Genomic DNA, 19712 nt, shown 5'->3' on the forward strand with positions numbered 1-19712 from the left:
TAGCCCCTGTAGTGTGTAAAACCGCTAGCATGGATATCTCCTTTTAACATTATCCTTTCAACTCTCCAGCACTAAGAGAGGCTAAGCTCAGCTCAGCAGTGTGAAAGGGGTATCCTATAACCCAGGATAAGCCCAGGATGGCTGCGAAAGGTAGGAAGAGATACAGGGATCAGGCAGGCAGGCAGGCGGACCCACCCTTGGTAGAACTGGGTCTTGGGCAGGATGTCCTGCTGCACCAGCTGGTAGAGCAGCTGACCCATGTGGTCCCGTGTGATCTGACTCCGCTCCAGAGTAGACTCCACCCCCACGCGCACAAACACGTGGAGCTGGGAGGACAGGTCCATCTCGTCCACACACTGCACTGCCTCCTGCAGACACACACACACACGTTAATGCATACAACATTTCTGCACAAGCAGACAATCAGGTAGAATCTCATCTCACATCTTTGCACTGAAAGCACAAATTGCGTGTGAAGGGGCCCTTACAGGCTCTTACACTGCCGCTGTATTGTATGATGGCGTACCTTAGAATCGTTGATGTGCAAGAACTCGTCAATGATGGCCTTGGATTTCCTCTCCATCTCCTCCTCAGAGAGGGCTGGTCTGTCTGGAGTGTGGGCCGCAGGCTCCGCTTTCACTGCAGGGGGCAGAGGCCACTGTCACAACAGCTCTCCACTGTGTGTGTGGGGGGCTTTGTGTATGCGTCACAACAGATTTCCATTCAGTCTGTGTGTATGTGAATGTGTCACAATAGCTTTAGCTTCCCATTCAGTCTGTGTGTGTGTGTGAGTGTGAGTGTGAGTGTGAATGTGTCACAATAGCTTTCCATTCAGTTTGTGTGAGAAAGTGTGTTAGAGACACAGTGTGGCTCCAACACACTGGATATGTCTTTGTACTCGTGTCCTGAGAGAGAGTGTGGTTGTGTTGGTATCTCCACTGTGCACTGTTGTGTTTCTATTCATGTCCATGTATTCTTCAAGAGTGTGTGTGTGTGTGTGTATATATTTGCTGGGTTTGAGAGTGTGTGTGTGTGTGTGTGTGTATTCGACGATTTCCAGAGTGAGTGTGAGTGTGTGTGTGTATACTGTGTCTCACCAGGCTCCCTGGCTCTGCTGCGTTCTGCAGACTCAGTCTTGTCCTCGGTGACGCTGGGTCTCCTGGGGGTCTCGGACCCCTCCCTGTCCCTGCGGGGGTCCTCAGCAGCCGGGCTATCCAGCAGCTCCTTGGTGCTCCCCCCTCTGCTGAAGGAACCAGGCCGGGATGGGGCAGAACTCAGCGGCTTCTCGCTACGCTCTCTCCCTGTAGTGCTGCGACTGAAGGCGCCACACACACACACACACACACACACACACACACACACACGTTAGAATGTTATGGTATGAAAACAAGATGATCAGAGCGTCAAGAGTCCATCAATAATTCCAATAATTTGAACGTGTTTCCATTACCTGCCCAGGGTTCTCCTGGAGTCGTACTCTGGGTTCTGGGCTGGAGCGGTGGCGGGTTGGGAGGGAGTGGACTGGAGCGCAGAGTACCGGTTCAGACTGCTGCCACCACCGGACCGTGACAGCTCTGGTAGGGGAGAGAATGAACAGCGCGGAGCAGCAGACGTTAGGACGACATGATCTATCTGGACCCTGGGTCAGCATGTGTGTGGTGTCACCTAGTAGTATGTGTATGTATGCTTGTACTGGACTGGACTACAGCAGCCAAAAGAGCTGATATGATGGACAACAATGAACAGCCAGATAGTGTGTGTGTGTGTGTACTCACCCGAATCACTGGCCTTGGCTCCCCCGCTGCTCCCCTTCATCCAGTTGAACTGAGCCCGTGGCCCCAGCTGAATCTTCTCATCCATCTGAGGCTGCAGGGGAGAGGAACAAGTTTACCTTCCAACACACACACCTCAACAAGAGTTTACCTTCCAACACAAACATCATTATGAACACTCTCTGTTTTTGTTTGTTTTTCCCTGTAGAGCGCACTGTGTTGCATCCCTGTATGAAATGTGCTGTACAAATAACGTTTGATATGACATCATGTAACCCACTAGGCCTTCAACAGAATGTATGTGGGAAGGGCTGGGGTAGGGCCTAGTGATACGCAGACAAGACTTGTGCGCATGCAATAGCAGCTTTTCGCCAACAGGAGGAGTGTTGCTCCAGCCCTGCTGTGCTGTGTGTGCTTGTAGTACCTCATCTACCCAGCAGGTGGTGGATACAGTATGTATGACTGAACTGGATCAGATGAGGACAAGGCTGTGTGCCGTGTGTGTATATATAAACAGTACAGTGCCAATTCCATTGCTGCACACAGCTTGAGAAAATCTGTGCATTCGCAAACAATGTCAATGACGTTATAGTTCTACAGCTTACACTTACTGTGAATAGGGGACGATAGTATATCGAAGCATTTGCAAAGACATATCCACGAAGTGACTGGTACTTATTAATCAATGACGTCATGATCAGTTGTTCACCGTTTGGGGGAAAACGAAACTTAAGAACTTCAACGAAACACAACGTGATGTCATCGTAACTTGTAGAGGCTTGAAAGGGACTTTCCTCCCAAACTCAACCGTGCTCTAATTATAAACACTGACTCAGAATGGACTCATTACCGTTCCTGAGCCTTTGAACAAACACAAAGCTGTAATCACTCTCCACAAGCTGTATAGAATATGAAAACAAAACACTGAAGAATAGATGACGGGTCAAACATAAGACATACATTTATTCCCAATGATCTGACTCCAAAAGATATTTCATGATTAATAATGACTGACAATGCTTTACTCATCCCTGTGTAATAGACAGTCGATCATATTGGATCCTAGATTCCATTAAGAATACCCATATGCTATGACCATGCTTATAAGTTACAATAAATCGTGAGGAGTTTACACATGGTAAAATACCTGATGTGATAACTGGAGTCTACGTGTTGCTAACTATGCATGTGAACAGACATTGATGGTAAACTCTGTGATAAAACAGATTAACAGAAAATAAGAATAGAGTATCAACAAAATTTAACAGTTTCAAAGCAACATATAACTAAGTTTTAACCATACATGCAACATGCATCAAGGACAACATAGGAGAATGGTGCCTGTGATGGGCCTAACCCAAAACTCAAAGAATATCTTGCTGTCCCTCTCCTTAAATATCATTCCCAACAAAGGACAAGGTGTGAAATACATTACAATTGCAAAGGAATTGACAAATGGTGAGGGTTCGACTTCAAGATGTCTGCCACGCTTATTCAACTGTAAACAGTTATACATATTGAAATCAAGGCTGGCGCCACCAAAATCCCTCTACAGCTGCTTGAACTCGACTAAGGATCAATACACATGTTTCAGCATAGGTCAGAGTGGGGGAAAACAACCTCACTGGGACCACAACACACACACTGCCTCCCACTGGGACCCCCCCCCCCACACACACACACTGCCTCTCAACAACCCCAAACAATCAATACTGTCAATGATGCAATGACAACAGCAGGTTATTGGTAAGCCTTCTTATCTTAATATATCACAAGAACGGATGAATCTGCTGACAATATTTTCAGTGACACTGGAGTACACTTGGATTGTCTGATTGGTTGTTCAGTGGACCCTCCAGAGTAACACAACCAATAGAAGCAGTGAGTTAGATGTTTGAAGGCAGGTCCTGAGCTAGCCTCCTAGTCAACAGAGAAACACTGTCTGGCCACACTGGTAGTTCGATGCGACGCGGGTGGCGTTAAAAAGACACAGCCATCTTCAGACAATCAAACTGACCCTGGAGATCAAGATTTTCCAATGATAATTGAGTGCACTTTGATTGTTCAGGCTGGTCACTAACTGAACAGAGTGGTCCTGTGTGGCTCAATAGCCGGCTTTCCACAGCGGGGCTTACGTGGTGCGTGCCAGTGCTTGCCAGTGCGTGCCAAGGCCAATTGCTTTTCCACAGTCACTCCCGGGCTTCAACAGGGCTTACTCCAGGCCCATTCAGTGCTTAAAACTCAGGCCTTTCAGCCTCCTCTACCCCCCCCGGTCCCTATGAGGGCCAAACGGGGAGGTTTAGAACGAGGATGGGATATTCTTATCATCCAAGTGCTTTAGTTGGCTAGTGAACTTGGTGGTTGGCAAGCATAATCCCCAAAAAGTGAACTTGCTGTAACTATACAATCGAATGGATTTGAATAGCGCTTCTTACAAATACAATTGTCATGAAGTGCTGAAGTTATCAGAACCTGTTGGGAAACCAGAGAATTTGATGTGTTGCTATCTCCATAGTTCTCCACCTTACAAACTTCTCCACCTTACAGGCTTGTTCACTAGGCTCAAAGCACTAGGCTTTAATCGGTAGCTGACTGCTAGTAAGCCATGGCATGCACTGTCACTGCTGGCGAAAAGCAGCGATTCTGTTCTTGTGTGGCTTAATTGGGAGAACACGGCTTAGGTTGTAGGTTCGATTCTCACTTACCTTGGAGATCTTGGGGATCTTGGTGGGGTCGATGGTTCTGCTGTTCTTAGTCATGGGCACAGTGTTCCAGGTCTCCTCTCTCTGCTGGACCCTCTGCTGCTCCCGCTGCTCCCTCTGCTGATCTCTCTGCTGCTGCTGTTCTCTGGGCTCTGTGGCATGGACGGGAATTACACGGTGTTCAGGACGGAAATGCACATTTAGAGTTGGTTATTTGCAGGTGATTTTTAGATATATTCAAAACATGTTATGTAATGTAAATTTTGAAATAGAAATAGACTGTTATTCCAAAGACGTTATTCCCAAGAGAATTTGCAGTATCTATCTAGAGTTGGTGCTTTGGAGATGTAGGATAGAACTTCTGCACTTTCAGTCAAACAACCTGTCAGAGCATAAGATGTGTTATTGACATCATGACTTCTCATGCCCCAGTATATCAGAGAATACTGTGGGTCAAGTCAACAGATGGGGAGTGAGTGGGGGAGGCATTCTGTCCCCTGTGGGCCACCGTAGTGTCTCTGCATGGGGACTGACTATGGAGGGGATGCCTGCTTTCCTGCCTGCCTGGCTGGCTGGCTGTGCTCTAAGCCTTAAAGAGGATTTAGCCCGTGGGCCTGAGCCGGAGCTGGAGCCTGACCTGGTCTCCTCTTGCTGCTGCTGTCCTTGTTGAGCAGCTGCTGGTGAACCTTCCGCTGCTCCTCCTGCTCCTCGATCTTGGCCTCCTTGTGGATCTGCTCGATGGTCTTGGGGCCCTGGTCCACTCTCCTCGACACCCAGTTATGCTGCACCATGACAAGAGCATGATGACAGTTAGAAGACGCGTGCACGCACACATACATACGCGTACACACACACGCATGCATACACTCATACACACTCACCAATCGCAGGTCTATTATGTCCTGCAGCATAAACCGTATCCGTGATGATGTCTTCCGCTCCTTGACGATTTTCTCCATCTGATTGAAATACTGATCCATGCGCGGCTAGGATGCGAGAGGGAGAGAGAGAACGTGGGTCAAGGGTCATCGCCAAATCATGAACACAACATTCTCAGCTTCCCACGAGCCACTCCAGCGGACAGCAAGCCGCAGCCATTTCCTCTCATTACACCTAATTGAGCAATTGTGCACTTTTATGACTTGGAAGAGGAGTTGTTCTGTTGCTATCCTGCCCCAGAGACTCAACAGAGCCTTTTTGGGCGCAAGATATAACAAACGATTTTGTAGTGTTTAACCGATAAGGAATAAAGAGGAATACATAGGATGGCATATGGTGGGGTTTGAGTGCGTTTCCTTAGCTGGGGACAGCAGTAGGTTAAAGGTATTATAAAAGTTCAATTAAGAATGAGCTTACGGCCAATAGCAATCAAAAAGGGGGTCAGCGATGTCATGAAAACAAAGCAGTTTGAACAGATCAATAGTTGTATTTACTCCCTCTATGGATCAACATAAAAAGGAAATTTGAAATCTATTTTTAAACAATAATAACAATAAGCTATAATGTCCCGATCCATTAGTGAAATCAAAATCCCAACTCAGTCAGGAAGTCCAAAACACAGAGAGAATCAACATAGGCAGAAATGAAGGAAAAGGGATGTTACCAGGTCTAATTCAGTCTGTATAAGTAATCCCATGAAAAGGTAAAACTATAACTTTAAACTATACACAAAGTGTCCTAGCACCAAACAGACATTTCCAACCAGCACGTCTTCAGTCGGACTCTTCTATTCCCTCCCTCTCCACACTGTCACACCCACACAGTTGCCTAGTCCACCAAACCATGAAGCTACCTGGGTTAACTTCATAGGAAAACAACCCTAATTCACACTACTGAAAGGGACAACGTGAAGGGAAACTATCTGAGCCAGCATGGTGTGGCTGCAGTCGACCCTGTAGTGTGTAAAGTGACCAAGTGTGAAAAAAGTTTGTGCCGTTTGCCTAACCCATCACATAAAAACCCTGTCTAAGACGTGACTCCCTATATCAGACGAAGGGAAGCATATTTTGACTCCATGTCTCACACAACACCAACACCAACACCAACCCCACCCCCTCATCCCCTGTCCGACTCCCCCATGCCTCACCTTGGCCTTCTCAAAGTCCAGGTCCTTGCCGATGGTGGAGAACAGCCTGCAGAGACACTCCAGAGACTCCTGGTCATGGTTCTTCAGCAGCTTCACCACGCAGTCGTGCATGATGGCCTCCGTCAGCATCTTGAGCTTGAACAGCTCGCCGATGAACTTGATGTTGCCGATGGAACGTCGCCGGGCCTTGTCCTTGGCCTCCTCCAGCTCTGCTTGAAGACGCTCGCGCTCCCCAGACTGGCGGAGAGAGATGGCGACAACACAGGACAGGAGAGAACATTGTCAGATTAACACCCCAGCACCAGAAAGCGAAATTATTCTGCACGGATTCTGGGGCCAGATCCAGGACGGATCAACAACACATTAGGCCATTGTACTATGGGTCATTGTACTATAAAATGTACTGTACTGGTTATCATTAATGTAGTAGTCTAATGTAATAGTTTTATAGTTAGAATCACATGTGGTACATAAGGGCCACAAAAGAAGCATGACATTCATTAACAAACTACCAACAATTAATATAATGTGTGTGTGTGTGTGGTGTACACACCTGTGCAGAGTCCAGCTCTTTCTGTTTCCTCTCAAACACCACGTCGTCCACCTTGTCTCTCTCAAACTCCTTCTGGCAGCGATTGAGCAGCAGCTTGCGGAAGTTGACCGTGGTGCTAGGCTTGTCTGTCATGGGCACTTTGAGCTGCAGCACCAAACAACAACATGTTGGTTTGAGGGGACATTGAGAAAGGTTGAGTGAGATACATATTGGGTCAGGGGTAGAAAAACATTGGAAAGGGGGGGGGGGGGTTTGGTATATATGGTCCCGGTGGGAATCGAACCCACAACCTTAGCATTTGCTAGCGCCGTGCTTTACCAACGGAGCCACATGTAATGAAGAACCAATGTGATAAGCTACGTACCGTAGCCAGGCAGCGACACATGTTCCCGTAGGCCACGGAGAAGCTGGGCTCGTCGATGGCCTTCTCGAAGACCAGGTCGATGACGCCCTTCAGGCGCTCCTCCGTGTCGATGGTCAGGTCCGTCACCTGCTTCATCAGCTGGTTGAACATCTGAGGCGTCAGTTTGTTGAGGATACTGCGAACCTTCCGGAACAGCTCCTGAGGGGCCGGAATAATAACAACAACAACAACTTTTAGCGAGGGAAACATTCCCCTCACACTCCATTAACTACTCAAGACTGGAAACACTTGAGTCGTAACAATTACTCCCGAGAGCTATTTTACAATGGGTGTGTGTGTATTTAGGTTTACAAGGGTGTGTGTCTGTATTTAGGTTTACAAAGGTGTGTGTGTGCGTGTGTGTGTATGATTAAACAGTCTAAACAGGGCTGGAGGCCCTGATGTGGTTGAGTGTGGTATGTGTATTCATGCCAGTGATCCTCCCTCCTGGTCCTAGAGAGCAGCAGTGTTACAGGCCTGTTGCTCCAGCTCAGCAATGACCAACCCCATTCAGCTAATCACGGTTTTGAAGATCAGGGCCCAGGTATTTCAAAACTTTTAATCTAGATCAGAATGATCCAGATTATTTTTTTCCGCTATCCAGGATCAGATCTATCTGGCAAGATTTGGAGTCGTAACGGGGGGAAAAAATCAGCCAGCTCGATCTGATCCTGGATAGCAACAAATAAATCTGGATCACTCTGATCCAGATTACAAGTTTGGAAATACCCTGTTGATTAGTTCAATCGGGTGAGATAGCACCAGGCTGGGACGAAAACCAGGACCAACTGCGACTCAGTGATCTTTGCGTTAAAAAGGCCTATTCTAGGTGGTCCCCACCCTGACCCTCTACCTGTGTTTTCACCACCTCTGGGTCATCTGAGGGGCCCTGAACCTTCATGCCAGGCTTCCAGGCGTTCTCAGACTTCTTCAGCTGAACCTCGTCGTTGGCAGACACGTTCAGGATGATCTTCCTGGGCGGGGGCCGCCGGGCACCACCCCCCATGTTCATCATCTGAGAGAGAGAGAAAAGAGAGACAAACACATCAACATCTGCATGGCATCCCGGAAGAGCGGAGTGATCGGGCAGGGGTTTGGGGGCTGACCATTGCTTGCAAGTAGGGAGGGGCTGTTCCCTTTGCCGCCCGGTTGGCGAGCACCAGGGTCTTGAATCTGAGGTGAGCTGCTACCGGGAGCCAGTGAAGGGTGGGAAGGAGGGGGGTGACATGGGAGAATTTGGGGAGATTGAACACCAGATGGGCAGCAGCATTCTGGATGAGCTGCAGAGGTCTGATGGCGGAGGCGGGGAGCCCGGCCAAGAGTGCGTTGCAGTAGTCAAGGCGGGAGATCATAAGTGTCTGAACCAAGAGTTGTGTTGCTTCTCTCGTGAGGAATGTACGCATCCTTCTGATGTTGTAGAGAAAGAATCTACAGGAGCGTACTGTCGCTGTGATGTTCACCGCACAGGACAAGTGGTTGGAAAGAATCACCCCAAGATTCTTGGCTGTCTGGGAGGAGGTCACAGTAGAGTTCTCTACTGTGATGGAGAAGTCTTGGAGAGGGTAAGCTTTCCCAGGGATGAAGAGCAGCTCAGTCTTGTTAAGGTTGAGCTTGAGGTGGTAGGCTGATATCCAAGCAGAAATGTCTGCAAGACACGCAGAGACATGTGTTGCCACCTGTGAGTCAGAGGGGGGGGGGGGAAGAGAGAAAGAGTTGAGTGTCATCTGCGTAACAGTGGTAGGAGAAACCATGTGAGGAAATTACCGAGCCAAGAGATTTGGTATAGAGGGAGAACAGTAAGGCCCTAGGACGGAGCCCTGGGGGACCCCAGTGGTGAGGGCTCGTGGAGAGGACAGCGATCCTCTCCACGTCACCTGGTAAGAGCGATCGGCCAGGTAGGATGCAAACCAGTGCAGAGGCAGAGATGCCCAGTTCTGAGAGGGTGGAGAGAAGGATCAGGTGGTTTACTGTGTCAAATGCAGCAGACAAGTCCAGAAGAATGAGAACAGAGGAGAGGGAGGAAGCTCGAGCAGAGTGGAGGGCCTCCGTGACAACAAGGAGAGCAGTCTCAGTAGTAGTAGTGCCCAGCCTTAAAGCCAGATTGGTGAGGGTCAAGGAGGTTGTTCTGAAGGAGATAGTGACAGTTGGTTAGAGACAGCACGTTCAAGGGTTTTAGATAAGAAGAGAAGAGATACTGGTCTGTAGTTATGGACAGCAGACGGGTCAAGGCAGCTGGGACAGATCCTGTGGATAGAGAGGAATTGATTATGGTGGTAAGGAACGGAAGGAGGTCTTTGGAAATGGATTGGAGAAAGGGGGAGGGGATAGGATCGAGAGGGCTGGTGGTTGCCCGCTTGGATGTAACCAGTTTTAGGAGGCCATCAGGGGAGAGGGGGGAAAGAGCTGATAAACCAAAGACCGAATGTAGCACAGTGGGTTTGGGAGTGGTAGCAGTGTTGGCGAGAGGTAGAGAGAAAGAGCTGCTAATGTCATCAACCTTCTTTTCAAAGTAGGTGACAAAGTCATCTGCAGACAGGGAGGAGGAAGGTGGTGGGTTGAGGAGTGAGACATGTGGAGAACAGTTTCCTTGGGTCAGAAGCAGAGGATTGAATTTTGGAATGGAAGTAAGAAGCTTTAGCAGCTGATGCAGAGGAGGTGTTGTTGAGGAGGAGAGAGAGATAAGGTTTTAGGTCATCAGGGAGGTTGGTTTTACTCCATTTCCTCTCAGCTGCCCGGAGCCCTATTCTACAAGCTTGCAGGGTTTCAGACAGCCAAGGAGCACGTGGAGAGGATCGTGCTGGCCTTGGGGTCTGTGGACAGAGAGAGTCGAAGGATGAGGGAAGAGTGGACAGGAGGGTGGAGGAGGCTGCATCAGTGGATAGAAGGGAGAAGGATTCAACAGAAGGTAGGGAGGAATAATCAAATGGAATAGAAATACTTTGTAGTTTGGCCTTCCTCGATGGACAGATTGACTCCTTTGTCTTCGTGTCAGGAGGCTGTCGCTCTTTGACCGTCAGGATAGAAGTGCAGATTCTGTAATTGCAGATGACTTAGCAGGATTGCAGCCCCTCCCACCTAACGATCAGTTAATGACCTGACAGACTTCACCACTCAGTCCAAATGTATTTAGTTCTAGTCAAAGCTGAGTAGGGACTTAAATACCTTGCAGAGAAGTTTCAGCCCCTCCCACTGGAAATTGACAGCAATTGGTATCAAGCAGATTGTTTTCAACAGAAACTAGGTTCCAGCGCTTCAGGCAGGATAGCCACTGCAATACTACCAGCAACACACTGAGTTAAACAAGATCAAATTAACTTACTCAGTCTGGAGACAGACTTCACCACTCAGTCCAGATAGAACTTATGCCATTTTTAAATGTGGGCGACAACAAGAACATAACTTCTTCTCACGGACAGACACAGACAGCACACCACTCACCATCATTCATTTATCTCCAAGAATGTTTTTTTTAAATTGATTTACTACTACATCAGAAGACAGAGAGAGAGAGAGAGAAAGGAAAGATATAAAAAATGTATAATTACATGAGCATGGATGTGTGCGTGACTCACAGCAGCTCCGCGGCCTCCCGCCAACTGTCTGCCAAAGTCAGCGAAGGCGGGGGTGAAGTCAGGACCTCGAGAGATCACCCTGGAGTCCACGGACCCCCGCGCAGGCAGCTTGTTTTGGTTTATCTGCAGAGGGAGAGAGAGAGAGAGAGAGAAAGAGAGACAGAGAAACAATGAGCTGACCAGCAGGGGGAGCAGTGATGCTCTCTCCCACAGGAGGCCTCTCAGGAGAGAACACAGCAGTGAACCTCTACTACAGGCCGAGTGGGAGGACCCGCCCCCACCTCAATCCCCCCTTCCCCTCTCATTAGGATCTAAGTCCGTCTAACCCACTGGTGCTCTAAACCCTAACGCACACTACAGAGCTGAACTGAGATGAACCAAGCTGAGCTGTGCGGGGCCAGCCAGCCTCGTTACTCATCCATCATAGTTGCTAAAACAGTGCTGCAAAAGACAATGTGAAAAGAAAAATATCTGAGCCAGCACAGTATGGTTCTGTTGTCTGTAAAGCCCCACAGAGAAGGGACTGATCCTTAATCAAGGTCCAAGATCACACACACGTTCCCTGTATGGTGTTGTATGTGTCAGCGAGGCTGTTTGATAAATAGTGTTGAACAGCGGAGGCTGGCGGAGGTAGAAATCGGAGGACGGGCTCATTGTAATGCATGGAATGGAATAAGGCATGCCATTCTACGTGTGTTTGATACCATTCCTCATTCCATGCATTACAATGAGCCCATCCTCCGATTTCTACCTCCAACCAGCCTCCCCTGGTGTTTAACTAATGCGGGGACTGGAGCCGTGAGAGAAGTCAGCACCAGATGTGGAAGAAGGCAAGGACTAGGGAGAGAGAGAGAGAGACCGTTGTGGGGGAGGAGAGGAGAACTATTCCAACTCTCAGCTGTCCCTCTCTCTCTCAGAGAAAATATGACTCCCTGGGATCGTGCATGCATCGTTGCCAGTCTCGTTCTCTTTTCTGGGAGGTTGAAACACTGACACTGCCAAGTGTGACGTAATAGCAATGTGATTTTAATCAAAACAGGATCTCCGTGGGCGATATGCTATAGGGGCTTCACCAGGGCTGTGTGTGTGTGTGTGTGTGTGTGTGGACAAACTCATTACTCTGGAGGGGCTGAGTTAAATCTATCTACAATGGTCTTTTTATTGACAAAACTCGAGGGACTGAATAAGGCAGACTCACGAAATAGTTTGCTCCACACAAACAAAGTTCCCCTCTTAGAGAGAGAGAAGACGACTTCCATTGCTCCTATATTCCACGTCTCCATTTTTAGAGCTCAATATTGACTGAGCCATATTGACAGTGGGTTTAGGGCCTTCCTCACTCCTCTGGCTGGCTGGCTCCTAGTCTGCACACTGGCTGTAGGCTGGAGTGTTTCCCACACACACACACCTGGTCCCGAGATGTACAAGCTGGTACACAGCTGGTTCCTAGTTGCACCCGCCCACCCACACACACAATCCTGAGTTCACAGCTGGCAAGCACGCACGCACACACACACACCTAGTCCCTAGTTGTAAACACACACACACACACACACACACTTCTTCCCAGCACCACCCTCCCAGTAAGGTTACCCATACACACCTTGTCCCTAGTTGTACACGCAAGTTGTACTCACACACACCTTGTCCAGCACTACGTCACTGATCTGAGGCAGTCCCTCTGGTTTCTGCACGCAGGCGGGCGTGAACTGGAAGCCCAGCAGGAAGTCCCGGTTATACTGACGCTTCCCATTGGCCTCGGCCAGATCTAGACCATTCAGGGAGAGAGGGATGGAGGGAGAGAGAGATAGAAAGAGAGAGGGAGATAGGGACAGAGAGAAAAAGGGAGAGGTGAGGTGAGAAAAACTGGTTATGTACAGAATGATAGAACCCTAACCCTAAATTAAGGCATTAATTCAAAGCAGTGCATAAAAACAATTCCACAAAGGCTTTCACAGTAATGTAAGAAACTAGTCTGGTCTCATCATGGCTGGTCTTACCTTCCTGGAGCAGGTCCTGGGTGGCCCCTGCGGAGCCCTCTTTGTCTCCGGGGGTGGCCCCGCTGTCACTGCTCTCTGTCTCAGAGGTGTGGCCCGCCCCGTTCCTCATGGGCTCCAGCTCAGCCTCGCCGTTCTCCTCTGGAGGGGCCGGGGGTTTGTCCTGGTCCTCAGCCTCCAGGGGTGGAGACGGGGCCGGGGCTGGGACTGGGACTGGGACCAGGGCCAGGGCCGGGGCCGGGGCCGGGGCCGAGGCTAGAGTTGAGGCTGGGGCTGAAGCTGAGGCTGGGGGGCTGCTGCTCCTGGGAGACGGCTGCAGGGCCTGGTCTCCAACAGCCTCCTCCACAGGCTTGGGCTCCTCCTGGGGGGAGGACGAGGGGGATGAGACGGGGGAGGCAGGGGTGAGATAGAGGCGGGAAGGCAGGGGGTGAGATAGAGGGGGGAAGGCAGGGGTGAGATAGAGGGGGGAAGGCAGGGGGTGAGAGAGGGAAAGAGCTGCTTTCACATAGAGGCTGCAGGGAACAGTGATCATGATGGATAACTCGTAGTCGACGTCCTTTGACCAGAACAACCATTCCAGTATTAATGTCTGTTCCACCGCAGAACATGTGGAAACATTTTCCAGTTGAACTATTGCCCACATCATGCCTTTCCCTCCCTCTCTATCTGTTTCCATCGTCACTCTCTCCTCCCCGTTTTCTCCTCCTTTTTTTTATCCCTTTTCTCCTGTCCCCCCCAATCCTCCTTGTTGTACCTCTCTCTCCTTCTGTGGTGCCTCTCCCGGAGGACTCCCTTCATTTGGTATCTTCCAGGTCTTTGGTGCAGCGGGAGCCGTCTGGCAGACTGCAGACAAAACAACACCCATGAGTCAGACATAAATATTTTATATACTTTACCCCAACAAATGATACCTACTCAAAGACAAAAGCCAATGAGCGTGCGATCAGCTGCACTCAACAGTGACCTTCCTCCCAGGGTAACCGTGACCTCCAGCTGTGGGTGAGAGCGCTGTGCTGAGCTCAGCAGAGTTTAGTGCCTGTTTTGTAATGGAGCTTCTGTAACAGAAAGTCTTTACCCCACACTGTTTATTTGCACTGCAGTGTTTTGTGTATTTTTCATTGGAGTGTATTTAGTTGTTTTTGTTCAGGGCGCATTTGAGAAAAGTGACATGGGTCTCAATGTGAGTTCCCTGAGAAAATAAAAGGTTACGTGAATAAACATGAAAAAATAAATAAGTATGTACACCTTTTGAATATGTATACATATTCTAAGACAAATAAGCCCAGGGATGAGCCAGATTTACTTGCAGAATAACAGCAACTTTGAAAACAATGTCCTAATTTCCTGCAATTCTCAGATTTCTATCCAAAAAAAAGAGACACCAATATGTATTCAACATATGTGCGGCCATGACGAAGGGTCCATCCATCCATACCTGTAGTGGGACTCTTCCTGGAGAGGCTCTGTGGCTGAGGCTCTGGGGCCTTGCCCTCTGCTGTGACCAGCGCCTCTGGCCCCGTCCCTGGCCCCGCTTTGAGGGGGGCCTCTTTAGTGTCTGAGGGCTTAGGGGCCTTGGCTGCCTCGCTGGGCTCCGCTGTGGCCTGCACTAGTGGCGGAAGGCCAGGGGGAGGCGGCGGCCCGGCGGGGGCGGGGCTGGCAGACAGAGTGACGGGCACCACAGCCACAGGTGCAACAGGCGCTGTGGCAGCGGGGACCGGGGTCATCTCTGCTTTCACCTCAGGGACCACCGCGGCATCAATAGAGTCTTCTCTGTCTCTGGAGGCTTGAACTGAGGCCTGGGGCTGGGGTGATGATGGAGGCTGGGGAGAGTTCTCCTGGGCCTGGGGTGGGGTGTCCAGCTCAGCCCCAGTGTCTACAAGGCCATTCAGAGCCTTTGGGGCCAGGGCTGGGGAAGCGGCCAAGTTGCGTGGTGCTTCTGGAAGAGGCTCTGCATCTGTGTTTGGAGTCTGTGGAGGAGGGGAAAGGGGCTTGGAGAACTCCACTGGAGAGGAGGAGGAGGGGGGAGGTGCAGCGGGCTCGCTGGCCAAAGGCTGCTCTCTGGGGCTTGGGCTGGGGCTGGGGACAGGGCTGGGACTTGGGACGGGGCTGGGGCTTGGAACGGGGCTGGGGCTGGGGCTGGCCACAGATGGAAGAGGGACAGTGACTGGGGCTACCACCACTGGTGTAGGGGCAGGGGATGGAAGCTCTGGTTCCAGGGGGGGAGAGGGCTCAGTCACAGGGGCACTGGCCTCTCGCCTCTCCACTGGAGGTTCTGGATGACAGGGCCCGGGAGAGGAAGACTTCAGGACCAGCGGCTCCAACTTTGGCTTTTCATCTAGAGAGACAGACAGGAAATATGAGTTATGACGCAGGGAAGTCAGGGACGGAGCCGAGACAACAGCCTAACCATGTCAATAAACACACAAGATACCATCGTCTGTCATTGTTTTTTTACTGAGTCACTCTGACATTGAAGTTCAAATAAGCCTTTCTTTTCCTCAGGGCACTGAAGAAAGTATTGACTCATATAGATGTCTAGTCACACAGGAGGGTGGAGGGTAGAGGACAGGGGGGTGGGGGGGTCAGACCTGGCCCTGTCTTGCTGTCTGCAGCCCCAGGCGTGGGCTGCTGCTGGGGGGGCTGCTGCTGAGGCTGGGGGGGCTCCAGGCTGCTGTAGGCTGGATGGGGCTGGGCCTGGGTCTGGGCCTGGGTCTGCTCTGGAGTCTGGCTGCGGCCTGCTTGCTGCTGCTGCTGTGATTTGAGGTAGAAAATGTGAGGATAATGAGGGTGCGGCCATAAAAACTAGCAACACGGAAACACAGACAGACAAGACAGACGGACAGACAGACAGACACAGGCACACAGAGATGCACACACACACACAAACACAAACACACACATAAGCACAAACAGAGAATAAAGCAGAAACAAGGAGACCAGTGGGGTATGGTACGCAGGGCAAGGACGACACGGGGGGGGGGGGGGGCAAAGGACGGAATGAAGGAGGGGATGAGAAGGCAAAAGAAGAACAAAAGAGAGAGTGACAGTGAAGGAGTGAGGGACAGGGAAGAGGGGCCACATGAGGTTAGCAAAAGAAGGAGGGAGTGTAAAAAGAAAGAACAAGGAAGACAGAGAAAGAGAGGAAAGACACGCCGTTAACGTCGGAGGAAAGGAGAGGGAGGAAGTGTCACAACAACAACAACAATAACAGACGCTTTCACTCAACAGACTATTTATAACTACAATCTACAACCCTACAGTACTGTCCAACTATAATCTACAACCCGACAGTATTATGTATATAACTATATTCTACAACTGTACAGTACTATGTATATAACTATAATCTACAACCCTACAGTACTGTCCAACTATAATCTACAACCCTACAGTATTATGTATATAACTATAATCTACAAGGCTACAGTACTATGTATATAACTATAATCTACAAGGCTACAGTACTATGTATATAACTATAATCTACAACCCTACAGTATTATGTATATAACTATAATCTACAAGGCTACAGTACTATGTATATAACTATAATCTACAACCCTACAGTACTATGTATATAACTATAATCTACAACCCAACAGTACTATGTCCAACTATAATCTACAACCGTACAGTACTATGTATATAACTATAATCTACAACCCTACAGTACTATGTATATAACTATAATCTACAAGCCTACAGTACTATGTATATAACTATAATCTACAAGCCTACAGTACTATGTATATAACTATAATCTACAACCCAACAGTACTATGTATATAACTATAATCTACAACCCTACAGTACTATGTATATAACTATAATCTACAAGCCTACAGTACTATGTCTAAGTATAATCTACAAGCCTACAGTACTATGTATATAACTATAATCTACAAGCCTACAGTACTATGTCTAAGTATAATCTACAAGCCTACAGTACTATGTCTAAGTATAATCTACAAGCCTACAGTACTATGTATATAACTATAATGCTGCATTCATTTGCTCATTGGAACTAGGAAACTAACTAGGACATTTCTTACTCAGCAACTTGTGTAGCTCTGAGAATTCCGAGAACTCCCTCTTGGAGCGATCTCAGAATGAGCCAATAGGGAGCCCTATGTAAAGTCCTATGCTAAACTTGGTGGGAAGCTCAAAGTTTCCGAGGAGCAATTAAATGCACCATAATATAAAGCCCTACAATTCATTCAGCGCTACGGCCGAGCGTTGCTTCATCCGAGGTCGATTGCCTCTGTGAGAATTTATGCAGCAATTCATGCAGTAAATATGAACAAATGAGAATGTCTGACTCATCAGCTAGCTACTGTACCTCCACGAAACAGCAACTACGCAAAGAATAGATTCAGTATAATTATGTTTTTTACTACTCAACATATAACAGAATGAATGGATGATAAATAATCATATTTCTGGATGCTGCATAGAGGGGAAACAAAGCATAAACTAGACTACCTCCCCACTCCATAGACATGTACTGTGGCAGAGGTGAGAGGGAGATACAGTGAGACAGGCAGGCAGGCAGGCAGGCAGGCAGGTAAACAAGACACATCCAAGGGGGAGAAACAGAAACCTGGGTTGGGGTTAATGCCATTTCCATTCAGTCAATTCAGGACATGAACTGAAATTCTAATTCCGATTAAAAAATGTTCCTCGTAGAGCATAGAGGAAATTTGGAATTGGAATTTCAGTTGATTTCCTTGATAGACGTGACCCCCAACCTTGTATTTGAACATGCGGATCCCACTATAATGACCAATATATAATCTAAGCATAGATCTGAAGCCTTTGCTCAGGGAAGTCAGTGTGTTTAGGTCCCCCTTGGTATAAAAGCCAGGGTTGTCTGGTGCTTTGATGTAGCAGCTAGCAGAGCAACACTAATACATCAGGACAAGTGAGTGTGTTACTGTTCGCACCCAGGTGTGTGTGTGTGTGTGTGTGTGTGTGTTTGAAGGCTGACACCCTGCACTCTGACTCTCTCTGGCTGTGTGCCAGAGGCCTGATCTAATCACCTGGCCCCTGACTCCCTGCAGCCTGAGCTGGAGTCACATTAGACAGCCGGCCTGGGAGCAGAGGCACCAAGATCATCAGATAAACTGCCCAGTGGCACGAAGAGGATCAGATAAACTGCCCAGTGGCACTCTCTAGTGTGTGTGTGTGTGTGTGTGTGTGTGTGTGTGTGTGTGTGTGCGCGCGCGCGCGTGTGCAAAGAATGTGTGTGCGTGTGCTTGTTTGAAAAAGAAAGTGTGTGTGTGTGTTTGTGTCTGCTGGAATAAGCAGGCTGCATGAGAAGGAAGGGCTCCTTACCTGTGGCGGGGTGGGGGTGGAGGAGGGTTGTCCAACAGGGGGGGTCGGATTCCTGCTCCCCGTGCCCCCCCCTGACATGATCTCCTCTGTGATGTCCCGGCCACCCTGGTTGGGGTCACGGATACGGATCTGGGAGGACAGTGACACAAAAGCAGAGAGATCTCACTAAAGCGCCAGACTCCCAGAGCTGCCCTACCCCAGCTATTTATGTGGTGTGTGTGTGTGTGTACAGGTATGTATGTATGTATGTATGTATGTATGTATGTATGTCATGTGCGTGCGTGAGAGTGTATGTGTGCGTGTGTATGTGTGAGTGGGCGCTTGCAAATGTGTGTGTGCGCACTCGCTTTCAGCAAACCAGCATATTAAAAAAAGGGAAACAGTAAGAACAGAAATGTTCAGACACTCTTCCTCATCTGGTGCAAACGGAGAGAGGAAACAGGCTTAACACTTGACTTTTTACGACATCTCAAGCATTTCAGCAGACGGAGGTATTTAAAAAGGCTCCCCTGACAGCTCTGGAGAGAGAAGTCAGTTTGGATGAAAATCCACACAGGAGCAGGACCATATTTCTGAATACCTCGCTTTTCACGTTGGCCCTGGATTAAAGGCTCCAGCAGGAGAATAGAAGAGCCAGATTCAAGTGCCAGTGAGGGCTTCAAACCCGACGTTCCTTCCTTCAACGACCCTGTCCTCCCAGCCTTGACCCCACAGTCAAACATGTCAGCTCCCATTTACCTCAACTGCTAAAATAATGACTCTGTTTATAAATGAAACTAAAAAGGACTACAATAATCCAAAATGTGGTTCTTATCAAGGACATAAGGAATGACTTTGTCTTACAGTATGCTCCCTCAGTATTCATGTGGAAATATCTGGAGGTGCTGGTTAACTGACCACAGATGACCTACGTTTGTGAGTTACCATGCAGAAGAGTGTGTGTATGTGTGTACATGTACATGTACGTGTGTGTGTGTGTGTGTGTGTGTGTCTGTGGATCATGTGGAGACGTCAGTGTGCTAGGATACTCACTGTCTTCTTCTCTCGCTTGGCTGGTGGAGGTTGCTGCGGTGTAGGCACTATGATGGGGGGTGAGGGGTTGTACACCGGCTGGCTTGTGTAGTAGGGGGCTCCGGCTGTAGCTGGGTGGTGGGAGAGAGCTGCGGGGGGGGGGGGGGGGGGGGACACGGTCGGTTACAGCAGGTATGCAAGTTGGACAACACAGACAAAAACAACTAAAAAAAAAAAAACGGTCTGAACGATTCTGAAATGATTTGAATGTTCTATTGGGAG

The 19712-nt window shown here is 48.9% G+C and overlaps 1 protein-coding gene across 1 annotated transcript in view; it reads right to left on the reverse strand.

The window, feature by feature from the left end:
• The window catches only part of eif4g3a (eukaryotic translation initiation factor 4 gamma, 3a), a 48454-nt gene that overhangs the window by 5068 nt on the left and 23674 nt on the right, over window positions 1–19712 (reverse strand). The window contains exons 8-27 of the mRNA XM_083669173.1: window positions 19452–19579; window positions 18420–18557; window positions 15674–15836; window positions 14521–15420; window positions 13840–13928; window positions 13089–13446; window positions 12732–12856; window positions 11062–11211; window positions 8370–8531; window positions 7478–7675; window positions 7114–7257; window positions 6561–6797; window positions 5356–5460; window positions 5112–5256; window positions 4478–4626; window positions 1776–1866; window positions 1451–1574; window positions 1098–1315; window positions 527–639; window positions 196–368 (exon numbers count right to left, since the gene is read on the reverse strand). Of these exons, the coding sequence (XP_083525299.1) occupies window positions 196–368; window positions 527–639; window positions 1098–1315; window positions 1451–1574; window positions 1776–1866; window positions 4478–4626; window positions 5112–5256; window positions 5356–5460; window positions 6561–6797; window positions 7114–7257; window positions 7478–7675; window positions 8370–8531; window positions 11062–11211; window positions 12732–12856; window positions 13089–13446; window positions 13840–13928; window positions 14521–15420; window positions 15674–15836; window positions 18420–18557; window positions 19452–19579 (3910 nt within the window). The remainder of the gene's footprint in view (window positions 1–195; window positions 369–526; window positions 640–1097; window positions 1316–1450; window positions 1575–1775; window positions 1867–4477; window positions 4627–5111; window positions 5257–5355; window positions 5461–6560; window positions 6798–7113; window positions 7258–7477; window positions 7676–8369; window positions 8532–11061; window positions 11212–12731; window positions 12857–13088; window positions 13447–13839; window positions 13929–14520; window positions 15421–15673; window positions 15837–18419; window positions 18558–19451; window positions 19580–19712) is intronic.

The sequence above is a fragment of the Argentina silus genome (assembly GCF_951799395.1).
Source record: "Argentina silus genome assembly, chromosome: 4".
In the NCBI taxonomy this organism is placed as follows: Eukaryota; Metazoa; Chordata; class Actinopteri; order Argentiniformes; family Argentinidae; genus Argentina; species Argentina silus.